Source organism: Emydura macquarii, unplaced genomic scaffold (genome assembly GCF_026122565.2).
Source record: "Emydura macquarii macquarii isolate MOO-44397 ecotype Brisbane River unplaced genomic scaffold, CSIRO-AGI_Emac_v2 contig_1644, whole genome shotgun sequence".
Taxonomy (NCBI): domain Eukaryota; kingdom Metazoa; phylum Chordata; order Testudines; family Chelidae; genus Emydura; species Emydura macquarii.
The window spans coordinates 21772285-21792294 of NW_027131781.1; the positions used below are offsets into that span (position 1 = coordinate 21772285).

General features: G+C 40.5%; 1 protein-coding gene across 5 annotated transcripts in view; it reads left to right on the forward strand.

Annotated features, from left to right (window-relative positions):
- The window catches only part of LOC137158193 (protein unc-13 homolog A-like), a 95815-nt gene that overhangs the window by 43125 nt on the left and 32680 nt on the right, over window positions 1-20010 (forward strand). For 4 of the 5 annotated variants that reach the window (XM_067555869.1, XM_067555864.1, XM_067555867.1 and 1 more), the window contains one exon: window positions 8591-8654. In XM_067555869.1, coding sequence (XP_067411970.1) covers window positions 8591-8654 — 64 coding nt within the window. Of the gene's footprint in view, window positions 1-8590; window positions 8655-10461; window positions 10842-20010 lie in introns of those variants that run through there. The other variant, XM_067555865.1, reaches the window with a different exon arrangement.

The window sequence follows — 20010 nt, forward strand, 5'->3', positions numbered from 1 at the left end:
ACAGGTGAATAAGTGTATTTCTTAGATGCATTCTCGGGGGTTATTAGGTCAATCTGACTACATCCGAGCAGAACACCATTCCATCCAACCCTTCCTGAGGCAGAAGTGTCATTCATGTAACTCACTGACCTGAGTTAAATGAGTGTCCATGGACTAGATGGTGATTTTAGACACAGCCCAGAACAAGGAATGATGCATATGCCGTATCACCCAGAATAACCCGGGGAGGCAGCATGCTTTAGAGACATCTCTTTGAGTCACAGTTGCCTCCTTGATTTCCTTTTGGCCCATAGAGATAGTATTTGCTGCTGGTATAGGCCATCAGCAAAGTAATGACACCTGTCAAACTGGCTAAACTGAGCTGACCTGTGCATTACGGAAAGGGGGAAAGGTGCACAGAGACAAATCTGTACCTACTCCTACACTCCATCCACCTGTGCCTAATGGAGGGAGGTGGGGGGAGTATTAGGTGCTTATTTCTGCATGCCTGGAACCACTGCACAGAGATGTAAGGAGAGTCCTTCTTCACCTGCACAGGTGCTTAGCCCAGCTTGGTCAATCTAGGAGTCCAGGATCGTACCCAAAACGTTTGAATTTATTAACTGAATTTTTTTTTTTTAATCTACCTAGGCTGGTAGCAATGAATGAATGAAATTTCTTATTCTGTGCAGTAGCATTAAGATGTGTGTATTTTTAGAATCATCATCTGTATGTAGATCTCTGTATTATATTTTCATTTTCAACCTCTGCACAGGCAGCAACAACATTGAACCAAATTTGCATTTCATAACTAGAACCCCACACATTTTTCACAGATATGACAAAATATCTGAATAAAGCATCAGAACAATATTTACCTGGCCTGTGTCTCTATACAATTTCTAACATGGGGAAATGAGACTTCAGGAATGCATAACTGAACTTCTTACCTCAAAGGTTTGTAACGCACAGAATTGTATTCTGTCATCAATAGTGTAACTAGGTGAATGCAAGAAAACACTCATTTTGCACAATATTTCAGCTCATAACTTTAGAACATTAGCTTCAATAGGAAAAATGCTGAAATTCTCACAGGGCCCTGATTATAATGCTACTAAATGGAACTCAGCTCTGTATGGGTTCCAAATCTACACTAAGACACATCTGCTAATCTAGCATGATTTTTTTAGCTCATGCTTTGTGTCATTCCCACCTTGGCATGTTCCAAGTATGGGGTAACAATAGACTAGCCTGATTGCTCATACAGTTCCTACATTCACACAAAATGAGGACTTCAGAGATGTATAATGATTACTGGCATCAAATGTTTGATATAAATCCAACTTGATCATAAAAATTTCTGAACATACAACCTCTCATTTGAAATGGAGGACTCTTTCTCAAGATTTGCTGTGTTATGATGGAGGTTGAGTGAAACCTCTTTGAAACTGGTCTGTGTGACTGCAACCCTTCATTCCAGATAAATATATGAAGCAAGTAAGCTCCTTTTTGGAGTAAGATGGCTGAAACAATGAGAGCAACCACCCAAAACACAGACCACGTGCAAGGCCAATCAGAAAGTGAGCTAGTGTGCAGAAGGGTTTTGCTGGATATTGTTTGGAGGTTTATGTGAGTAGAGGCAGCTAGAGGACAAACAGCATCGGCAACAGGAAAGATGAGAAGACAGAAAAGGAAGTACTAGGAACATGGTCTTGAGAGAAAATAGGAACAGAGAGAATGTGCTTTTTCAACAGAGCACTGATTGTAAGGAGGCCTCGAACTGTGAACAAAAACTACTTCCTGTTTGATTCCCACTATGTTCAGGAAAACAGGACTTTGTATATTTGTTGTAATTAAACAGGAGTGTATCAAAGAAATACCTTACTCCATCATCAATTTCTCCTCCTAATAGAAACAACCCACAAGACCCTAAACTTGGGCAAACTGCTCAGGCTAGAAGGGGTGACAGCTATGGGTAAGAATAAACTATATTTAAACATATGTTTAAACAGGCAAAGAACACCTGCTTCATTGGATTTGGTTAGGCCATGGTGCTATCTCTTAGTAGTAGGATGGCTGCTGTTTACTCATATTCTCCTCTTACAGCTAACTTAATTTCAGACCTCTCCCAAAGATTTCATGCACTCAAACTTGCATAAATACTTTGCTGAACCTTTCCCATGAACTACACTATTTACTAGTTGTGATTCTCCCTTTGATCTGTGGCAGATTGATAAATGACTCATTCATGTAAGGTGCAGATTGTTCTTCATAACAGCTGTATCCCCCATATGTGTATTTCATGTAGCAGAGATTCAACTTTTTTCAGAGGCTTGCTTTCCTTGGTTTTAGGGAGCCTTGACCTCAGAGCCCCCCTACACGTTTTTTTATAAGGATAAAGTACAACTGAGACCCCACCTGGCCTTCCTGCCTAAGGTGGTGTCCCAGTTTCATTATAACCAGGATATCTTCCTCCCCGTGTTCTTTCCTAAACCACACGGCTCGGAGGAGGAGCAGAGATGGCACTCGCTGGTTGTCAGGCGAGCCTTGGCCTATTACATCGACCGGACCAGGCCGTTCCGGAATTCAACGCAACTGTTCATGGCAGTTGCGGACTGGATGAAGGGCTCACCTGTCTCCACTCAGCGCATCTCCACCTGGATCACTGCCTTCATCCGCACCTGCTATGAGAGGGCGAAGGTGCCGCTTCTGGGACTGGTGACGGCGCACTCAACCAGAGCCCAGGCCTCCTCTGCGGCCTTCCTGGAACGAGTGCCCCTACAGGACATCTGCAGAGCAGCAACCTGGTCATCGGTCCACACCTTCACCTCCCACTACACCATCGTACAGCAGGCGAGAGAGGACGCAGCTGTCGGCAGAGCCGTGCTGAGAAGGGCTTCTCGCCAGTGACTCCTACCCGCCACCAAAAATATGGCTATTTAATCACCTATAGTGGAATGCATATGAGCAATCTCTAGAAGAGAGAAAACAAGGTTACTTACCGGTAACTGTTGTTCTTCGAGATGTGTTGCTCATATCCATTCCACACCCACCCTCCGTCCCCGCTGTCGGAGTCAGCAGCAAGAAGGGACTGAGGGCCCGCGTGGTCGGCAGCACCCTATATACCGCGCTATATGCGCGCCACTCCAGGAGGCGCTGGAGCCGACCCACCAGGGTTGCTAGGGCAAAAAAGCTTCCGCAGACTCGTGCACGGGGTGCGCACTCACCTATATTGGAATGGATATGAGCAACACATCTCGAAGAACAACAGTTACTGGTAAGTAACCTTGTTTTCTGAGTGCTCCTTTGAAAGCTCATCCCGAACGATCAAATCTCTTTTATGCTCTGCTCGTTTTTCATCCTTCACTCCCTCAGACCATATCCTCCCTCTTAAATGGTCCCATTGGGCCGAGTCCTCAGCTGTGCTGAGTTTTACACTTGACACAACTGAGGAAAACATGAAGTGACAGATGGTTCTAAACCACCTTTCTGCTCCACCTATGCTGGGCTGCCAGAGGCCAAAACAGTCCTGCCGTACAACTTAGAATAGGTAGCTATGCAATCTGTATGCCACCTAAGGATTTTCCTCTGTCAAAGGGAATCTGGGTTGCCCCATTAGAGCAGCTGTCCGAAGTCTTTGATAAACTGCAAAATAGCTGGATCAAGGCTCCTTCCCACATTCTCAGCCTTTTTGCACATTTTTGCATTTCATCCCTTATGCTTGTAACAGGCCCTTGCCCTCTCTCCCCCAGTGGTCTCCTTCCAGTCCCTCCTTAAACCTCATTTCTGCTAAGGAGCATTTCTAGGCTGATCTACGCACGGTCATGGCATCTATGCTTTGTTGACTTGTGTATCAGATCAGTCTAACTTGGACTGCAAGCTCCTCAGGCCAGGAATTGGTCTTTTGCAATATTTTGTAAAGTGCTGTGCTTACTTTTAGTGCTGTACAAAGAATAACAACCACCAGACTTTAAAGAGATACAAAAATTAAATCTATTTTAACCTGCATTAAAATCAACAGGCATTTGACTGCACATGATTTCTGCCACTTCTGCTGACACAGATATAGACCATGCAGTCTATGCTCTCACTTGTGGCTGCCTGCAGATGTTTCTTTCTTGATATACTTTTTGTTTTCAATTGTCTTCATGGTTTTTCAGGATACAGTGGGAACCATTTTAAAAGCAAACATTTTCCATGCTGCAGTAGCTCAGCATTCTCTGCTATTCTAAGTATTACCTGGAAACGCTGTGAAGTGCTTACAAACCAGACTGCCTTTCTGCAAACATCTAGAGATATTGTGACTTAATCATAATTAATAAGCCAAATAAAAATCACTCTGATGTTCAACCTCAGGACCTCATATTGCTTTCCATCCCTCCCACTACTTGCTTTTGTAGATTATAAACTCTTTATACTAACCTCTGCCATGTGGCAGGGATACAGCACTTGTAACCCTGTTCTACGTCAGGTGATGGGGGCCAGGAAACAAAGTCATTAACCAACTTTACTGTGTGTCACCCCTTCAATATAGGGTCAGGGATTCTGCACATCTTCCTAATGGTCTGTAAAGCACGTAGCTATAATAATATTAAGCAAAGGCAGAAATCTTTACTGTACATAGAGTACTTGGGGGTGATAAATGCTGTGCTTTTAACGGAACCCTCTGTGAGTGTCATAGGAACATAGGAATTGCCATTCTGGATCAGACTAACAGACCTCCTACTCTAGTATCCTAACCCTAACAGTTTGGTCAGTGGCCAACTGAGATGCTTCAGAAGATGGTATAAGAGGCAGATGTGGAATAGTCTGCTCTCCACATGCGTCTCATCCTAATCTGTAACAATTAGCAATTAGTTTAAGTCCTGAAGCACAAGGTTTAATATCTCTTCCATAATGTTTATTGTCATTCATTATGATAAATCTGGATATTCTTGGTTATCCATGAAAATACCCAATCCCTTCTTATATCTTGTTAAGTTCTTGACCTCAACAAGTTCCTGTGGCAATTTATACACTATGAGCAAAAGAATTTCCTTTTATCAGTTTTGAATTTCCTATTTTTTAATTTAATTGAATGTCCACTTATTGTTGTGTTATGAGATAGGGAGAACAGATCTACCTTCTCTAGACCATTCATTGTTACATACTTCGATCATCTTATTTATCTCCATTTTACAGACATGTTTACACAAATACGGTCCGGCACGCTGGGGTGTAACTCTACAGTACTCCAGCATGCCCACGTTCCCTAACTGTCCATGTGGACCCTGCTGCTGCACACTAAAAGTTGCACAGTAAGTATTAGTGTAGACATGCCCTAAGATAACAACTCCAATCTTTTCAATCTCTCTTCATGTGAAAGTTTTCTTAGGCCTTTGCTTTTTCTCCTTGCTGGTCTATGAACACCTGCCAGTTCTGCAACATCCTGCATTCCTGGTGAGACCACACCATTGATTCATAAAAAGGCATTTATAATAGTTTTGGTGGGTTTTTTTCATCCCATTCCTTATGCATTCTAACATCTAATGCTCTACCCTCTTTTGACCACAGCTGTACATTGAGCAGAGGTTTTAATTGAACTGCAGCGTTAGCCAAGTCACTTTCTTGGGTTGATATTGTTAATTTAGAACACTATAGGTGAAAGAGTAGTTTATTTTTTTTTCTGAAGTGTATTACTTTGCAACTTTTTCTTCTATTTGGGTGTATTGGAGCTGTCTCAGAACTGCGGTTTGCCAGTGGATTAATACTTTGCCCACCTCTTCCCCTGTCATTGCTGAATCAGTTTGGCTTTGGTAGCATTTTATACCCACTTTGCATAGGTGTGAAGGACTACACAAAATGCCAGGCAGGGGAGAATAAAGCCTCCCTGGTTCAGTTTTCAGATATTGAACACCTGGTAGCTCCCAGTCACTTCAACAGGTGCTGCTGAGTACATAGCACTTCTGAGAACAGGGTTCCCATTTGATTACTTTTTACAGTAAGTGTTGTGTTACTCATATTTCCTATTACTGTTACCATTAGATTGTCACAGAAGATCATACTTTGAATAAGTGTTGTGTGTTTCCAGCTTGACATAACAGGATCCTTTTCTCTGAAATTACGTTTTTCTCCTAGCACATAAATTGTGCCATAATGTTGTGTTCAACATTTTACAAAACAATTTGTTTAAGTATTTAACTTTGGTAGTTGGACATTGGATTGGATTGGAGCAGTTCTAGACTGTAGGCTACACATAAGACTCTTGCAAGCATTTTCATACTTCCTATTTTTCAGTGATTTGCAACTTGGCCGTAGAAATCTGCTCTGCGTTGAATACTTGTGCATGGATTTAACTTTAAGCATGTTGAACTTAGTCTTAAAGTGGAGCACTGCAAGTCTTGGCAGGATTGGAGACTAAGACCTTAACAACAGCAACAATAAGACTTGTCTTTAAAGGACAAACTACTAACTTAATATTTTAGATGCTTCATTGTGGTCTTATAGTCTTGAAGTGATTGATTTTAAAACAAAGCCTAAGGAATAACTTGTATTGATACTTAAAATAAAAAAGTATGCACAAAACAGACTGACAATCACTCTTGTCTAGAGCAGAATTGTAAAGTTAGCTATATAATGTTATTGTGGTATTGGCTGTATTTCTTATGCTTATTATAGAAACGGAGTAATACTGCAGAAGCTCAGATGATACTTTGTAGTTGACTAAGGCAGTTGACAAAGACAAGGAATTTTACTAGTCTAAAGGAGTTAGATACCTTGAAAGTCAAGGGGTTAGGCAATGACTCCCATTAGGAAGTGTTTAAACTTCACCCAAGCTTGTAAGCTTATCTATACACTATCACCTAAGAGGCCTGACAGTGCAACTCATATTCCTGTGGATTGTCCCAATGAAATCCTGATTTTTCTGAGATTGGGTCAAGCTGTAGTCCTTTGTCGTGATGTAATGAAAGGTTCTGCATGCCAAATTAGCCACTCAGTAACCGGTGCACAAAGCAGGCTTCCCATGACCCCTGGGTCACTCTGTTGCCTTCTGTGGGATTGCATAGGGGTAACTGATTGATAATTAGTTAACAATAATGTTGGTGATTTGTAAGAAGGAGTAGAGTAGAGTTTGTTCCCTTTTAGCTATGTTGGTTCTGCAGTACATGAGATAAAACTTGCTTTCATAACTCAGTATAACTTTGCATGTACCCAGGGAGCAGATCTGCTTACTGATATGTGCTCTAAGCCAGGCTGCAGGTCAATGGCAGAACCAGAAATAGGATGCATGCCTTTTGACTCACTGTTCTGTTCACTAGATTTGTTAAGGTAGAATTATACTTTAATGTGGTTTTGTTTGCCTGTCATTGGCAGAGAATAGGGAAGCAGCCCCTTTCTATCCCAATTCTTTTGCCAGCCTTTCTCAGTTGTCAGACCTCTGAGCCTCAAATCATGACCACTATCTTATGACCCAGAGGAATGTCTGCCTACATTTTTGTGGTCTTGCATGCATTGGAGTAACAGTGTTAAGGCAATACTCTGTGGCTGTGGAAAAGAGAACTTCTGCTATGACCTCTCCCCCGCTCAGATCATTAGGCAAGCTAACTTCAGAGCACCAGCAATTTTCTAGCCTGCTTCGGACACATTCTTTAGGGTGCTGGAGGACTGTGGAAGAGGGGAAACTGGGAGGGAAAGAAAAGATTGAAGAAGGCACTGCATAAATAGTGGGGCAAAATTAAATGTATGATGGGAAATTTGGGGGAGTGGGGAGGGGAGCAGAGTTTCTCCAGGCAGAAGGAGAGTTTGGGATTGAGAAGAGAGGTTTGGTGAAAGATCAGAGTGGAAGTGAGAGAGATGAAGGAAATGAGTTGTTTTCCTTGGGGATTTGAGGCAATGGAGAAAGAATGACCAAGGAACAGAGAGTGCAGAGAAGGTAAGTATGTGGGGAAGGAAATGCAAAGTAAAACCTTATGCTGTAAACAACTCCAATTACCTTTTAACAGAAATTAATTTAAAATGTTGATAATGAAAGAAGCTTCTTGGGTGGGGAAAGGAAAAATAAAATAAGTAACTAAAGAGAAAACAAAATGCCATTTTACATCGAAAAAAGAGTTGTCTTGTAAGTTTGTGAGTGTTGTGCACATCTTGTGACCAGGCTTTCTACTTACATTTCATTGTGCATTGCCTGGCTATGACATGGGGAGGTCATATGAGTTGTGTCTCTGCTCATAAGGATGCAGCAAAAACAATTACATTCCTCACACCAGAGCAGTTTGATAATTCTGCCTGCATTTCTGGCTCAGCTTCTTCATTCTCAAGGCATTACACCTGTTACAGTGATTGCTAGAGAATTTTTTTGTACAAAATTAATACTTCAGAAAGTACAGTAAGCAGTCCTACAGTGGAAAATTTAGTTTTATTGTAGAGTACAGTATATTCAATATACAAAGCATGCCCATTCTTCTTGTTTTTGATCACAGAAGCCTCGTGATTATTATTCCTATGTCTGCCTTATCACATGCCTAAATCCCATTATATAGTTAATAGTCTTTGATCACAGTCTGATACTTTATATATGTTCATTGTCAATTGCTTTCTCTCTCTCTCCCCTTCCCCGCCCCTTTTTTCCTAGCAATAAAGATCAAGTTTACATAAGTAGTCTGGCAAAAGCAAGATGGACCAGAGCTATTCAGAAGGTAAGCACGTCTTATAATTACTAGTTATATAATGTGCTGCTGTAACTTAGTTTTCCTTTGTGGGGAAAATGAGCTTCAGATCCTCAGCTGGTGTAAATGAGCATAGCTCCATTACACTAGCTGAAGTTCTGGCTCTGAAGAAGTTTTGTTTGTTGAAAAGCCTTTTTTTTTTTTTAAGGATACTCTAATGATTTAGTGTGTTGGTTAATTTTTGGGGGGGGAGGGGTGTTCTGAAGATTCTTTTTTGACAATAAATGTCAGTTGTAGCTAGGAGATTTCAGCTACATATTGATTCAGAAACAAACTCTCATCAGAAAGCAGTGGCAGAACTAATAAAGATATTGCAAATAGTATGATGTATTTCATTTTAATGTTTAAAATTGTTGCAAAAGATGTTCTATCCAACAAATACTTAATAAAGCTGTATTGAAAATACCATCAATTGAAAATGCATTTTGCTGTTGGTTATGGCAATTAAGAGAATTTTTAGAAACATTTGCACAAACGATATCATTTATTAACAGTGTTAAAGTGTTTTTCATTGCCCATTTATAAGTTGCATTCTCAGAAATGTGACTTGGTTGCTTCAGATGATTGCTCCCAGGACACACAGCTCATAATTTCTGGGTCAGCAGTTCATATCTGCCAAGTTACTTAGTAGTACTATCTGATGATGATGACGATGATGTTGTCTGATGGAAAAAAGGTGGTCCAGCTGGAGAAAGGTGATGGTATCAGTTGAGTTCCTAGAGCATGGTTGTCCACATCAGGTTCCTCACCTATCACTATTAGCACCTCTTGGCACATTCAACAGCACCTCTGAGTGTGATATGCAGAGAGATGAAAGTGAACTACTTGCTTATCTGTAGAAATGGTTCCTTCAGGATTGCACTGAGTTATACATTTGTGCTAAAAAAAATTGAGTCTGGTTTAAAATCATAAGACTTGTTTTAAAAAGAATAATAGATTTAGGGTTTTTGGCTGTTGAATCTTTACAGAACACTCAGGTCATGTTGTAGTGTGGAGAAAGACTCAATCGTGTGGGCTAGAAACTCCTTTTTCTTCCTTCATGAAAGCTGAGAGTCTTATGTAATCACTCGACTACAGGAGTTGGCAGCCCTTTCTGTACCGTAGATGATCATAGGTGGTTGAATCTTTATGGGGTTCTCATGCTTAAATGAGAGATTGTTTAGCATATGATATGGTTTGTCACCACTTTCACTGGCAACCCAACCACCATTGATCTCCAGTCTCCAAGAATAGATTTGAGTTGTATTGCTCCAAACCACCATTTAGCCAGAGAGAATTTTAGCAATATGAAATTTCTGTGTCCCAATTTTAGTTGGTAATCTTTTTGAGGGTCTGATTGTGTATCTGCTGCTCAGGCTAAGGAGTACCTTACTCCTCAAGCTGCCTTGCTGATGTCCATGGTACTGCCCAAGTGAGTAAGGTTATCAGTCTGGCCCTCACTATAGATTTTACCTTGTTTGGAAAGTTTTCTTAAAGGGTAAATTCAGTTGCCAGTGCGCAGCTCAATTATCTTGTCTAGGCATGAGAGACTGAGTCAATCTGCCCTTGAGGCCAAGGAAGAGTAGTGAAGCTGTGAGGGTAGCATCTGCACACCTACCATCTTTGGGATGACGATGATATGGATAGTAGCAAGTCCTCTTTCCCCAAAAACTCTGTGCACTGCTGCACAAGGAGCTCTTGTGGATCTGGGTTTTGTACTATGCAAGTGTTGTGTGTCTACTGTTTGCTTTCCTTTTATCTTGTCCTCCTTTCCCCTCTGTCCCCAAACTTTATGCAGAGGAACCACACCATTTCCAGTGCTGATTGTGAAGATGGGGCAGGATCTGCTGCTAAGTGCCTTCCACCGACTGATTGCTTTTCCAGTGTTTAGCAGAGAAATAGCCTCTGCCTGCACAGAAAGCTAGGCACTGGGTTGGATTCATTGCTTACCGTATAAGAGGCATCAGACAATCAGCATCTAGTGACTATCTAGTGATAATTCTAGGTCCTGTTGCTGCTCTGGAAAAAAAATTATCTGCTGTTGGCGCTACTTCACCAGCAGTAAGTGAGAACAGACTTCATCCCACAGTACTGTAGGAGCAATGAGCTATATTTATAAGAAGCTTTGTAATTTTTAGTTCCAGGTTTTCTTTCTTGTGAAATGCTCTTTTACATTAAAAAGCTTTATGAATAATCCCAACCATCCATACAAAATGATGGGATCTAAAATAGCTGTTACCACTCAAGAAAGAGATCTTGGAGTCATTGTCGATAGCTCTCTGAAAACGTGGGCTCAGTGTGCAGCAGCAGTCAAAAAAGCTAACAATGTTAGGAATCATTAGGAAAGGGATAGATAATAAGACAGAAAATATCACGGTGCCACTGTATAAATCCATCGTATGCCCACATCTTGAATACTGCGTCCAGTTCTGTTTACCCCATTTCAAAAAGGATATATTAGAATTGGAAAAAGTACAGAAAAGAGTAATAAAATGATTAGGGAAGCTGTTCCACACTCCTGTGAAGAAAGACTAAGGAGACCTAGAACTATTCAGTTTGGAAAAGAGACAATTAAGGGGGGAATATGATAAATGTCTATAAAATCATGAATGCTGTGAAGAAAGTGAATAAGGAAGTGTTATTTACCCCTTCACGTAACACAAGAGCCGAGCCAGGGGTTACCCAATGGAATTAATAGGCACCAGTTTTAAAACAAACATAAGGTAGTACTTCACACAACTCATAGTAAACCTGTGGAACTCGATGCCAGAGGATGTTGTGAAGGCCAAAAATATAACTGGGTTCAAAAAAGATTTGGATAAGTTCGTGGAGGATAGGTTCATTGATATCTATTAGCCAAGATCATCAAGGATACAGCCGCATGCTCTGGGTGTCCATAAATTTTTGATTGCCAGAGGCTGGGACTGGACAACAGGCTGGATCACTTGACACATTGTCATGTACTGTTCACTCCCTCTTAAGCATCAGGCACCAGCTACTGTCAGACGACTGAATATTGGGCTAAGTGGACCATTGGTCTTACCCAGAATGTCAGTTCTTATGTTCATGTGAACCAATTGAGTTCTAATAAAATGAGCTCATTACAGTGTTGGCTGTCAGATAGAAGATCAGCATCCTTCTTGGGAGAGGTAGGGGAAGATGCTTGGCAGGCTGATGAAGTCAGACCCTCCGCTTTCTCCCGTGTTGAAGACTGTTTAATTTCAGCCATTAAAGATCACTGATTCGTGATACTTGACAGCTAATCTATGGGTGTAAATCACTTTTGGGGCTGCTTATTGCTTAATTGTCTGTAGACATTTGAGAACAAGCTCTGGTAAAATCTCATCCAGAATCCTTATTTGTTGGGTTTTTTTCTGAGTGCTCTTAGCCCGGAAGAAGAGAACAAAATGTCACTTGTATCATGCTGTCGCTTCAGAATAGGAAAACAAGCATGTGAATAGCAAATGCCTTTTTCATGCCTATTTTATACAAGTAGAGTTTGTGGTATTTTTTGTAAGATTATATTTTCCTCCAAAAGGTATTTCTAAGCTATTGCAGAATCCAGAGCTGTGTTTTGACAAAATTGTCAGTGGTGAAATTGGCTTTATAATTAAGACTGTTAGAATCCTAATGTATTCTGCTTTCCATTTTCATGGGTCACATTCATTTGTGTAGTTAACTTCATAATTCATTTCCTTATGACTTGCAAAGAGGATTTTCTGCATTTCTCTTAATCATGTTAGAGTTGCTTAAAAAAAAAAAGTTACACAATGGAAAAAATGCAGACACAAAGTTATTTGGGATAGACATTAATTTTTTAAACTGTTTTGTGTCATCTTTTAATATTCTGCTTTTTCTTCCAGTTAGGAGCTTTCTTCCTTTCATGTTCAGGGCAGCTTTTAATTAACTCCAGAGCATGCTTAAGGAAAGAGAGAAAATATAAAACATGTGATGCACAGGATATTTAGGGGAGAGAATCTCCTGTAGAATTGACTATAAAACAAAACCCATAACCTTTCTCTTTTTTTGTAATGTTCAAAAGTGCAACTTTAGTCCAATTCCAACTGTGACTAAGGAATGTGTCCATTTATATGTTCTTCTGATCATTTACTCAGGCAGTCTTGAAGATGCTAATATGTTAAGGGTTAACGTTATGAAATCTTCAGAGTACAACTGAGTTAATATTTACAGTAAATTACTAATCCTTCAACATTCAGCAAAAATGCAGTTTCAGACAATTAGTCATATTGTAGTCTACAGGTTCATTTCTCCTCCAAATAACCAGTGACTGATTCATGCAATTCCAAGTGGTTGAGTAAATCTGTGATCAGGAAGTTCTCTATTACAGAAATGTGGACTCTGTAAAATACTATGGGATAAACTCACTTGTAATGTATTTAGCAAATGTGAATGCAAACCACAGAAATAATGTATTGAAGTGAGAAAATACGTTCTCTGTCTTGAAAGTTTATCAACTGTTTGCAGCCAGGTAAGAAGAATTAAATAGCTGTTGCATCTATCAAGAAATTCAAAGGACAGTCCAGGAGCTCCTTCCACTGACCGCAGTGCATATATCCTGTATTTACTCTGGTGTCTGAGACCAGAATCTGGTCACAGATTTACATGGCTCTGTACTGAATCCTCTGTGGCTAGTTTATGGCATTTGAAATTTTATTTCAAGTGTAACACTTACGCCACCTTTACCAGCTCTGTCATCTTTTGTGGCATCCTAATTCTGAGTTAGCCAAAGGCAATTTCAGCAAACAGTGATAACCAGAATTCAGAGGTGTCTGGTAATGCTCCTTTACCCCCAGACACAGCTCTTCCACCAGGGACAGCAAAGTGTAGAGAGAATTTCTCAGTACCTGGTAATTCTGATGGAATGCAAAAAGGGCCATATCATAACAGGATATCAGCCCCAAAGAGTTCTCTGCTATTTAGATCACTGGAGCTAATGCATTTCCCCCTCACTTACCCTATTCAGCTGTGCTTTTGATTACCAGGATCAGGTAGAAAATGGGTATGGCATTAACACCACACTCATTGCTGGGACATGTGAGCATCTTCCACAAATCATGAAGTCCCCATGTCAGCAAAGCACTTAGGTACATGCTTAACTTTGAATATATTAGTCTTATTGATTTTAATGGGACAGATCATGTGCTTAAGGTTTTAGTTGAATCAAGGTCATAAATGGTTGGTCTATGTAGCGAGTCTAAGACTATCCTCTTGCCTTGGCACCTGTAGACAGGGTTTATTATTATTCTTATTTATTAGAAAGCAAGTGCAAAGAAGTGAGTCTTGTCGTTTGTTCTGAAAATAAGTTTCATAGTTTTGTCTTTTGGCATGGAGTTACCACAGCAGTGAGTGAGCTGCTGAGAAAACTGTCCTTTTCTCTGGCTTGTCTTGACCTGAGCCCAGACTAGAACCTACCCAGAATATCACTGGTATCGATGTGTGCCTGGTGCTAAAAAAAATCATCTAAGTTACCTTTTCTAAAAATGGAAGTGGGTGACTGGAAAGCTCAAGAGCCTCAGGAAATGCTTTGAGGAAGGGAGGTGGACTTCTGCCTCTCCCACTCAAAGCAAGAGCTTGGAAATGCATATTAATTACAGTACAACAGGGTATGGCTACACTGCAATTAAAGTCCATGGCTGACTCGAGTCAGCTGACTTGGGATAACAGGCGTTTAATTGTGATGTAGATATTTGGGCACAGGCTAGAACCTGGGGTTTGGGACCATCCTACCTCCTGGTGTCCTAGAGCCCAACCTCCAGCCCAAGCCTGAATAGCTACACTGTAATTAAACAGCCCCCTAGCCTGAGCGCATGAGTCCGAGTCTGCTGACTTGGGCCAGCCATGGGTGTTTAATTGCAGTGTAGACCTAGCACTCAGTGCAGACAGGAGACCTAACCAGAGGAGGTGAGTCACAAGGAACCCAGAAAACCAAGAACATTCAAAAGCCAGGCTGGCAGGCGCTTGAGGGTCTCACTTAACAAGGCACAGCAAAACCAGCTTGGTGCATCTCTGTTCATGAACATAGCAAACGCATCCCAGCAATCATTTATAGTTCAAATGAACTCTAAAAGGGGAAGCGACGTGGACTAATTGGGCTTGTCTTTGCCTGGAAAAGCCAGACACACTCCCTGGTTTGCGCAAGCATAAGCCAGTGCTTATTGAGGTTCTGAGCTTTTGAAATCAGTAAGTCTTCCTGGAGCAGGAGTATGACTGAACTAACTACCCACAATCCCAACTCTATCGTGGGGTCTGGAGCCACCTCTATTTGTGGACAAGGCAAGGCCAAGTCATCTGAGAGTCTCTCTCTCTCTCTCTCTGGCAATTTCCACCAACAGGGCTCTAGGGAGTGCAGATTTTGGATGCCTGCATAAAATCCTTGTAGAAAAGATGATTGGGCTACTACCCTCGCCATCTCCCCTCCAGTCTCTGACTCGGCAACTTTCAAAGACTGTTAAGCTACAGTGAACTTCAGGCTCGAGAGACAGCCAGCCTAAGGTGAAGGATCCACAAATCGAGAGAGAGAGCTCCTTCTAATGGATGATGATTTGGCTTTCTGTGAGTTGACCAAGTCTTTGTCTGGAAAAGGAAATCAAATATAATAAAGCACCAGTGAAAAGATTGCAGAAATTCACAGGATAAGAAGTCACTGAGTATGGACTTGAAAACAACAATTGTAATACTATGGGGGAGTAACCTTGATGGTGAAAAGCACATGATAATGGTTAGAACAGAGTGATCTTAGCACAGAGATATGGTTGAATATATAGCTAAACCTCTGGGAGTTCTCCTGATATGTTTCTGTTGCTACAGTATTGACTCTAGTTTTCATTATTCCCTCATATACACTTTCTGTACAGTTTAATGTTTTTGAAACTTGTACTTACCATTTCTTTTGTTAAAGCATCCCTCCCTTCCCAGTAAAAGGAAACAAGAAATCTTGAGTTTTACCAATATCCCCTAAAGGGAATATAAAGGCAATAATTTTATGAATCACTGCTATGTTATGAAAGTGAAATTTCCGAAGTGACTTAGGAGCTGAAGTCACACTGATCTTCAGTGAGACTTAAGCTCGCAAATGCCTAAAGCCCAGATTTATAAATATATTTAGGCATTACCCCACTCAACATTTCACTGCCTGAATCTCATTTTCAAAAGTGACTTAGGAGCCAAAGTCCCCATGATTTTCATTAGGATTTAGGCTCTTAAATAAGTTAAAGCACCTTTGCTTATTAAAGCTCCTTTGCACATTGCTTATTAGAGCAAAGCTTAAAAACTTTAAACATCTGGGTCTCGGGCATTTTGGAAAACTGGACTTTGACTCCTAAATCATTTAATCACTTTTGAAAATCTTTACCCCCAGTGACTCAAACACTTAAAATCTGTCTGTATAAAATAAACTGGCAAATCTGTGCAGTTAAGAGCTGTAATATGCAAGCATATGTTTAAAATCTCCCACACACTGTAACAAACAGCAACAAATCTCATTTTATAGTTCAAGATCAATTAAAGCACCCAAACAGGTTGTCTGCTTCAACAGTGTGTGAGAGATGTACGTGAACAAATCAAATCAGGAGAGAAGCAAAAAGTTCTGTTTAAACTCTTTATTAGTAAGAATGTCACATAAATATACATGGGCTTAAAATACACTGCATGGATCAAACAAATCAGTTTAAAAAAAATACAAGCATCAGCCTCCTGCAGCATTTTTATCACTAGTGTTGTGTTTTGAATTCCACTTTGTCAGATTATTAGAATTTACTTCATATAAACAGGGCACTAAAATACCATTAGAATATATATGGTACATGTTTAGTATAGCTTATTGAACCACTTAAGTTGCTATTTATTGTTGGATTTCCTGTTTTATCTAATACTTTTGAGAAGTTTTCTCATTTTAAGGATAGTAAAGGAGATAATTATTCCCCCCCCCGCCCGCCCCCGACATAGCATGAACATAACAAAAAAGAACATGCTGGGTAAGCTCAGTGTGGTACTTACAGTTCTAGTGTTAGTGCAGAAGGGACTGGAATTTGAGTCCTTTTGCTGAATCATATGTTGCAATAAAAGATTTTTCTACTGCAGTGCGTTTCCTTGATCTTGCCACAACTCTCTCCAGAGAATGAAAGAAAAAATGAGGTAGGGAGGGGTGAAACTCCTTCAGAGAGAAACTATAAAGAGCTCTGCAAGTCTCCATTTAAAATTACAGGGCTAGACATCTAGATGAAACAAGCTCTGATAAATTACCAGGAGACTTTTGATTTTGGGGACATTTTCTTTGCTATGAGTTGACGGTTCATACCCAGCATGGGCCATTTTCTAAAGGGAACACTTTTTGAAAAAGAAAATAAAGAGAAAGATGGCATCATAAGAAAAAGAGAATCTAATTGCTTGATTTCTACATTTGGACCAAAATGTTTCCCTAAATATTGTTTGAAGATGGGAGGCAGTCTAAACATATGTAACCGATATCTATGCAGATGGTTTGGAACTAAAGTTGGGCAGACAACAGTAGTGGAGGATTTTGAGAGTTCAAAAGTTGGTTTGATTCCAATTCAGAATGATCTCCAAAGATTTTGAAATTCTCTACAAAATAGAATTTCCGTCATCCTTCCAGCCCTGGGAACCCTAGTGCTGGTGCAATCTACCTAGCAGGCTGCCCTCCAGAGCCAGGCTGCTCAGGTAGCCAAGGTGCTGGGAGCTGTGACTTCCAGGCTGTTGGCTCCCTGTCAGCCAACTAGGCAGATGAACTGGCAGGTAACAGGGCTATTTTCTAACAGAACTCTGCCTGATAGGCAAAGTTCCATCAGAAACCAGGCAGGTTTCTGTCTGAATTTCGTTGAAATCAACACAATGCCATGGAATGTTTTGATTTTTAATGTATCGGCAAATGCTCACACAGAAATGGGGTTTTCCTTTTTGTTTTTTTTTCCCAGCTAGCTCTATTTAGATCTGTTCTTGCTGAAAAAGAAGGGTCCTTTCAGAAAGATAACTTTGAACACTGATTTATTGATATTACCTTTCTATTTGTTCACTTTCTTTATTATGGATTATTTGTATACCATTAGCGCTGGCGCCCACCAACATGGTGTCTGAGTGCCTAGGCACTGTATACATGTGTAACAAGAACATGCAGTGTAAGATGAGATGAGAAGTAAGATGAGACAACAGATGAGCACAGCAGATAGATGGGGATGGCATGGGGCAAAAGTGAAACACCGTTACGATTAGAGGTCATAACATGCCAGCTGCATTAACTATTGTAAAATAATTTGTAGGTGTCTAATAAGTTTAAAGGGTTTTCTTTGTCTTCTGTCTCATTCAGCTTTTCTTGGTGTGGAGGGGAAAAGTGGTTTAAAAATTATGAATATAGAAAATGAGGTTGATCTTTGTGGTAATTATCCCCTGTATGCTGGGTAAAAAGGCTGGAGCAGTGTAAAGTGGGGTCTAAAACATCTAAATCTGGTCAGGGAGATTCTGTCATGGGGTGTATAAGCCCCACACTGACAGAGAGAGAGGGGGGGAGAGAAACTCTTTTTACACTTCCCTTGGCACAAGGGCCCCCAGGCCTTGGCAATCCCTGGCGTAGAATACAGGGTGTAGGCAGGAGAGCATGCTGGGGCCAGAGCCTCTAAAACACATCACAGAATCTTTCTCTTTGATTTTTTTAACCTAAATTTGCTCCATTGGAGACTCTACATTTTGCATCCCTGTCATAATTCCCTGCTACACACCTGAACCCCAGCTGCTAGAACTTCAAACCAGTGTCAAATGCTCTAAAGCTACTGTCGCGCCTAGATGCGTGCACACAAATGCAATGCTTAATTCTTTGCTTTTTTTAATGAACAGTTGCTGATGTAATTTCTCAGACGCAAGTCAAAATAGTGAAGTGAAAGTCTGGCAGACAATGATAAATGTATTAAACGTCCCAGAGAACTTATCTAGCTCTATAGTTGATAAGTCACTTGCAATGCGTTTTTCTTGTTGCAAGGTATAAGTTTATTTTTTATCTCCTTCATTGCAACCTGTCGAACTTCCTTTACTACCTGCAGAAAATTGTGGCTACTTTTTCCATTTGTTATATTAGGCAAATTTACACACAACATTGTAGTAATTTTACTGTAATATTCCTGTTGCTACACATCCTGCTTTGAGACAATCTATGCTGCACATTAATTCTGTCAATTTTAATTTAATTGTATAGCAAAATGGCTGCTGAAATTGCCTTTGATTAATTTATTTATAATGAAATGTTTAACAGACTGCAGGCTTCACAAAGGAATTATAAAAGATTCTTGTAAAGGTTTCTGTATAAAGATTACCTAGGTAATGGATCTATTCCACATTTGTTTTGTGGCTCTTGCATAGTCATTCCTTTAATGATTACACAGATGGTTCCTTGATTCAAATTATTGCGTTTATTTTACAATAATGTGTGTATATATAATATGCATAGAGGTGTGTGAATCATCTTATAGATTCCACAGGAAATACAGTTATTGGAGCCTGAGCTTAACTTCCCCCAACTTCTGGAATTAGTATTTCATAGATGGGTCATGAGCACTTAGAGCTGTGTTTGGACATCTCAGCTTTGGAGCTGGAAATGCATGACCAGCCTTCTGTATGCAGTGTTACAGAGCTGCAGTAGAGCTCTGTGTAAGCTTGGCTCTCTCACCAACAGCAGTTGGTCCAATGAAAGAGATTTCATCCACCTTCTCAGCCTTATATACGGTATGCCCACTCCGACCGTTCTTACCTCCCCAGTCAGTAATGACTTTAAGCAAGCTTCTGTAAGAAATACCTTTTCAATTTGACCACTTAGGACTAAAAAGGTCTAATAAAGAACATCGGATACAAGCGGGTAAAGAGTAAAGACAAACTAGTTTTATTTCTTTAACAGGTTTGCAAAGCTGGGCACAACTCCAGAACAAAAAAATCTATTCTGTAAGGAGCGCGCGCCTCCTTTATTATTCAGCAGTATATATTTCCTATCCCGGCCGAAAGAATCCCTCCCTTCGTTCCCCATTGGCTGGGTACTAAAAGGTTTACACCTTTCGCGACCGCCTACTACATACATTGTCTTTTTCATACAAACGTCATTCCATGTTCATGCTAATGAACCAATTTTCTATGCAGGGTGTGCGATAATATTCTAACACCTCATTACGCATGCGTCTTTTAAGGTGCCTTTTTGACCTTTTTCTAACGGGATTGTTTAGTCAGGGGTTTTTCCTTTCAAGGAAGACAACTCCCGACTACTGGGCCCGTTAATTAACTTAGGTTGGCACATAGCCTTAGCAAAAGCAGGAAGGGGGTAGACTTTGGTTTCTAC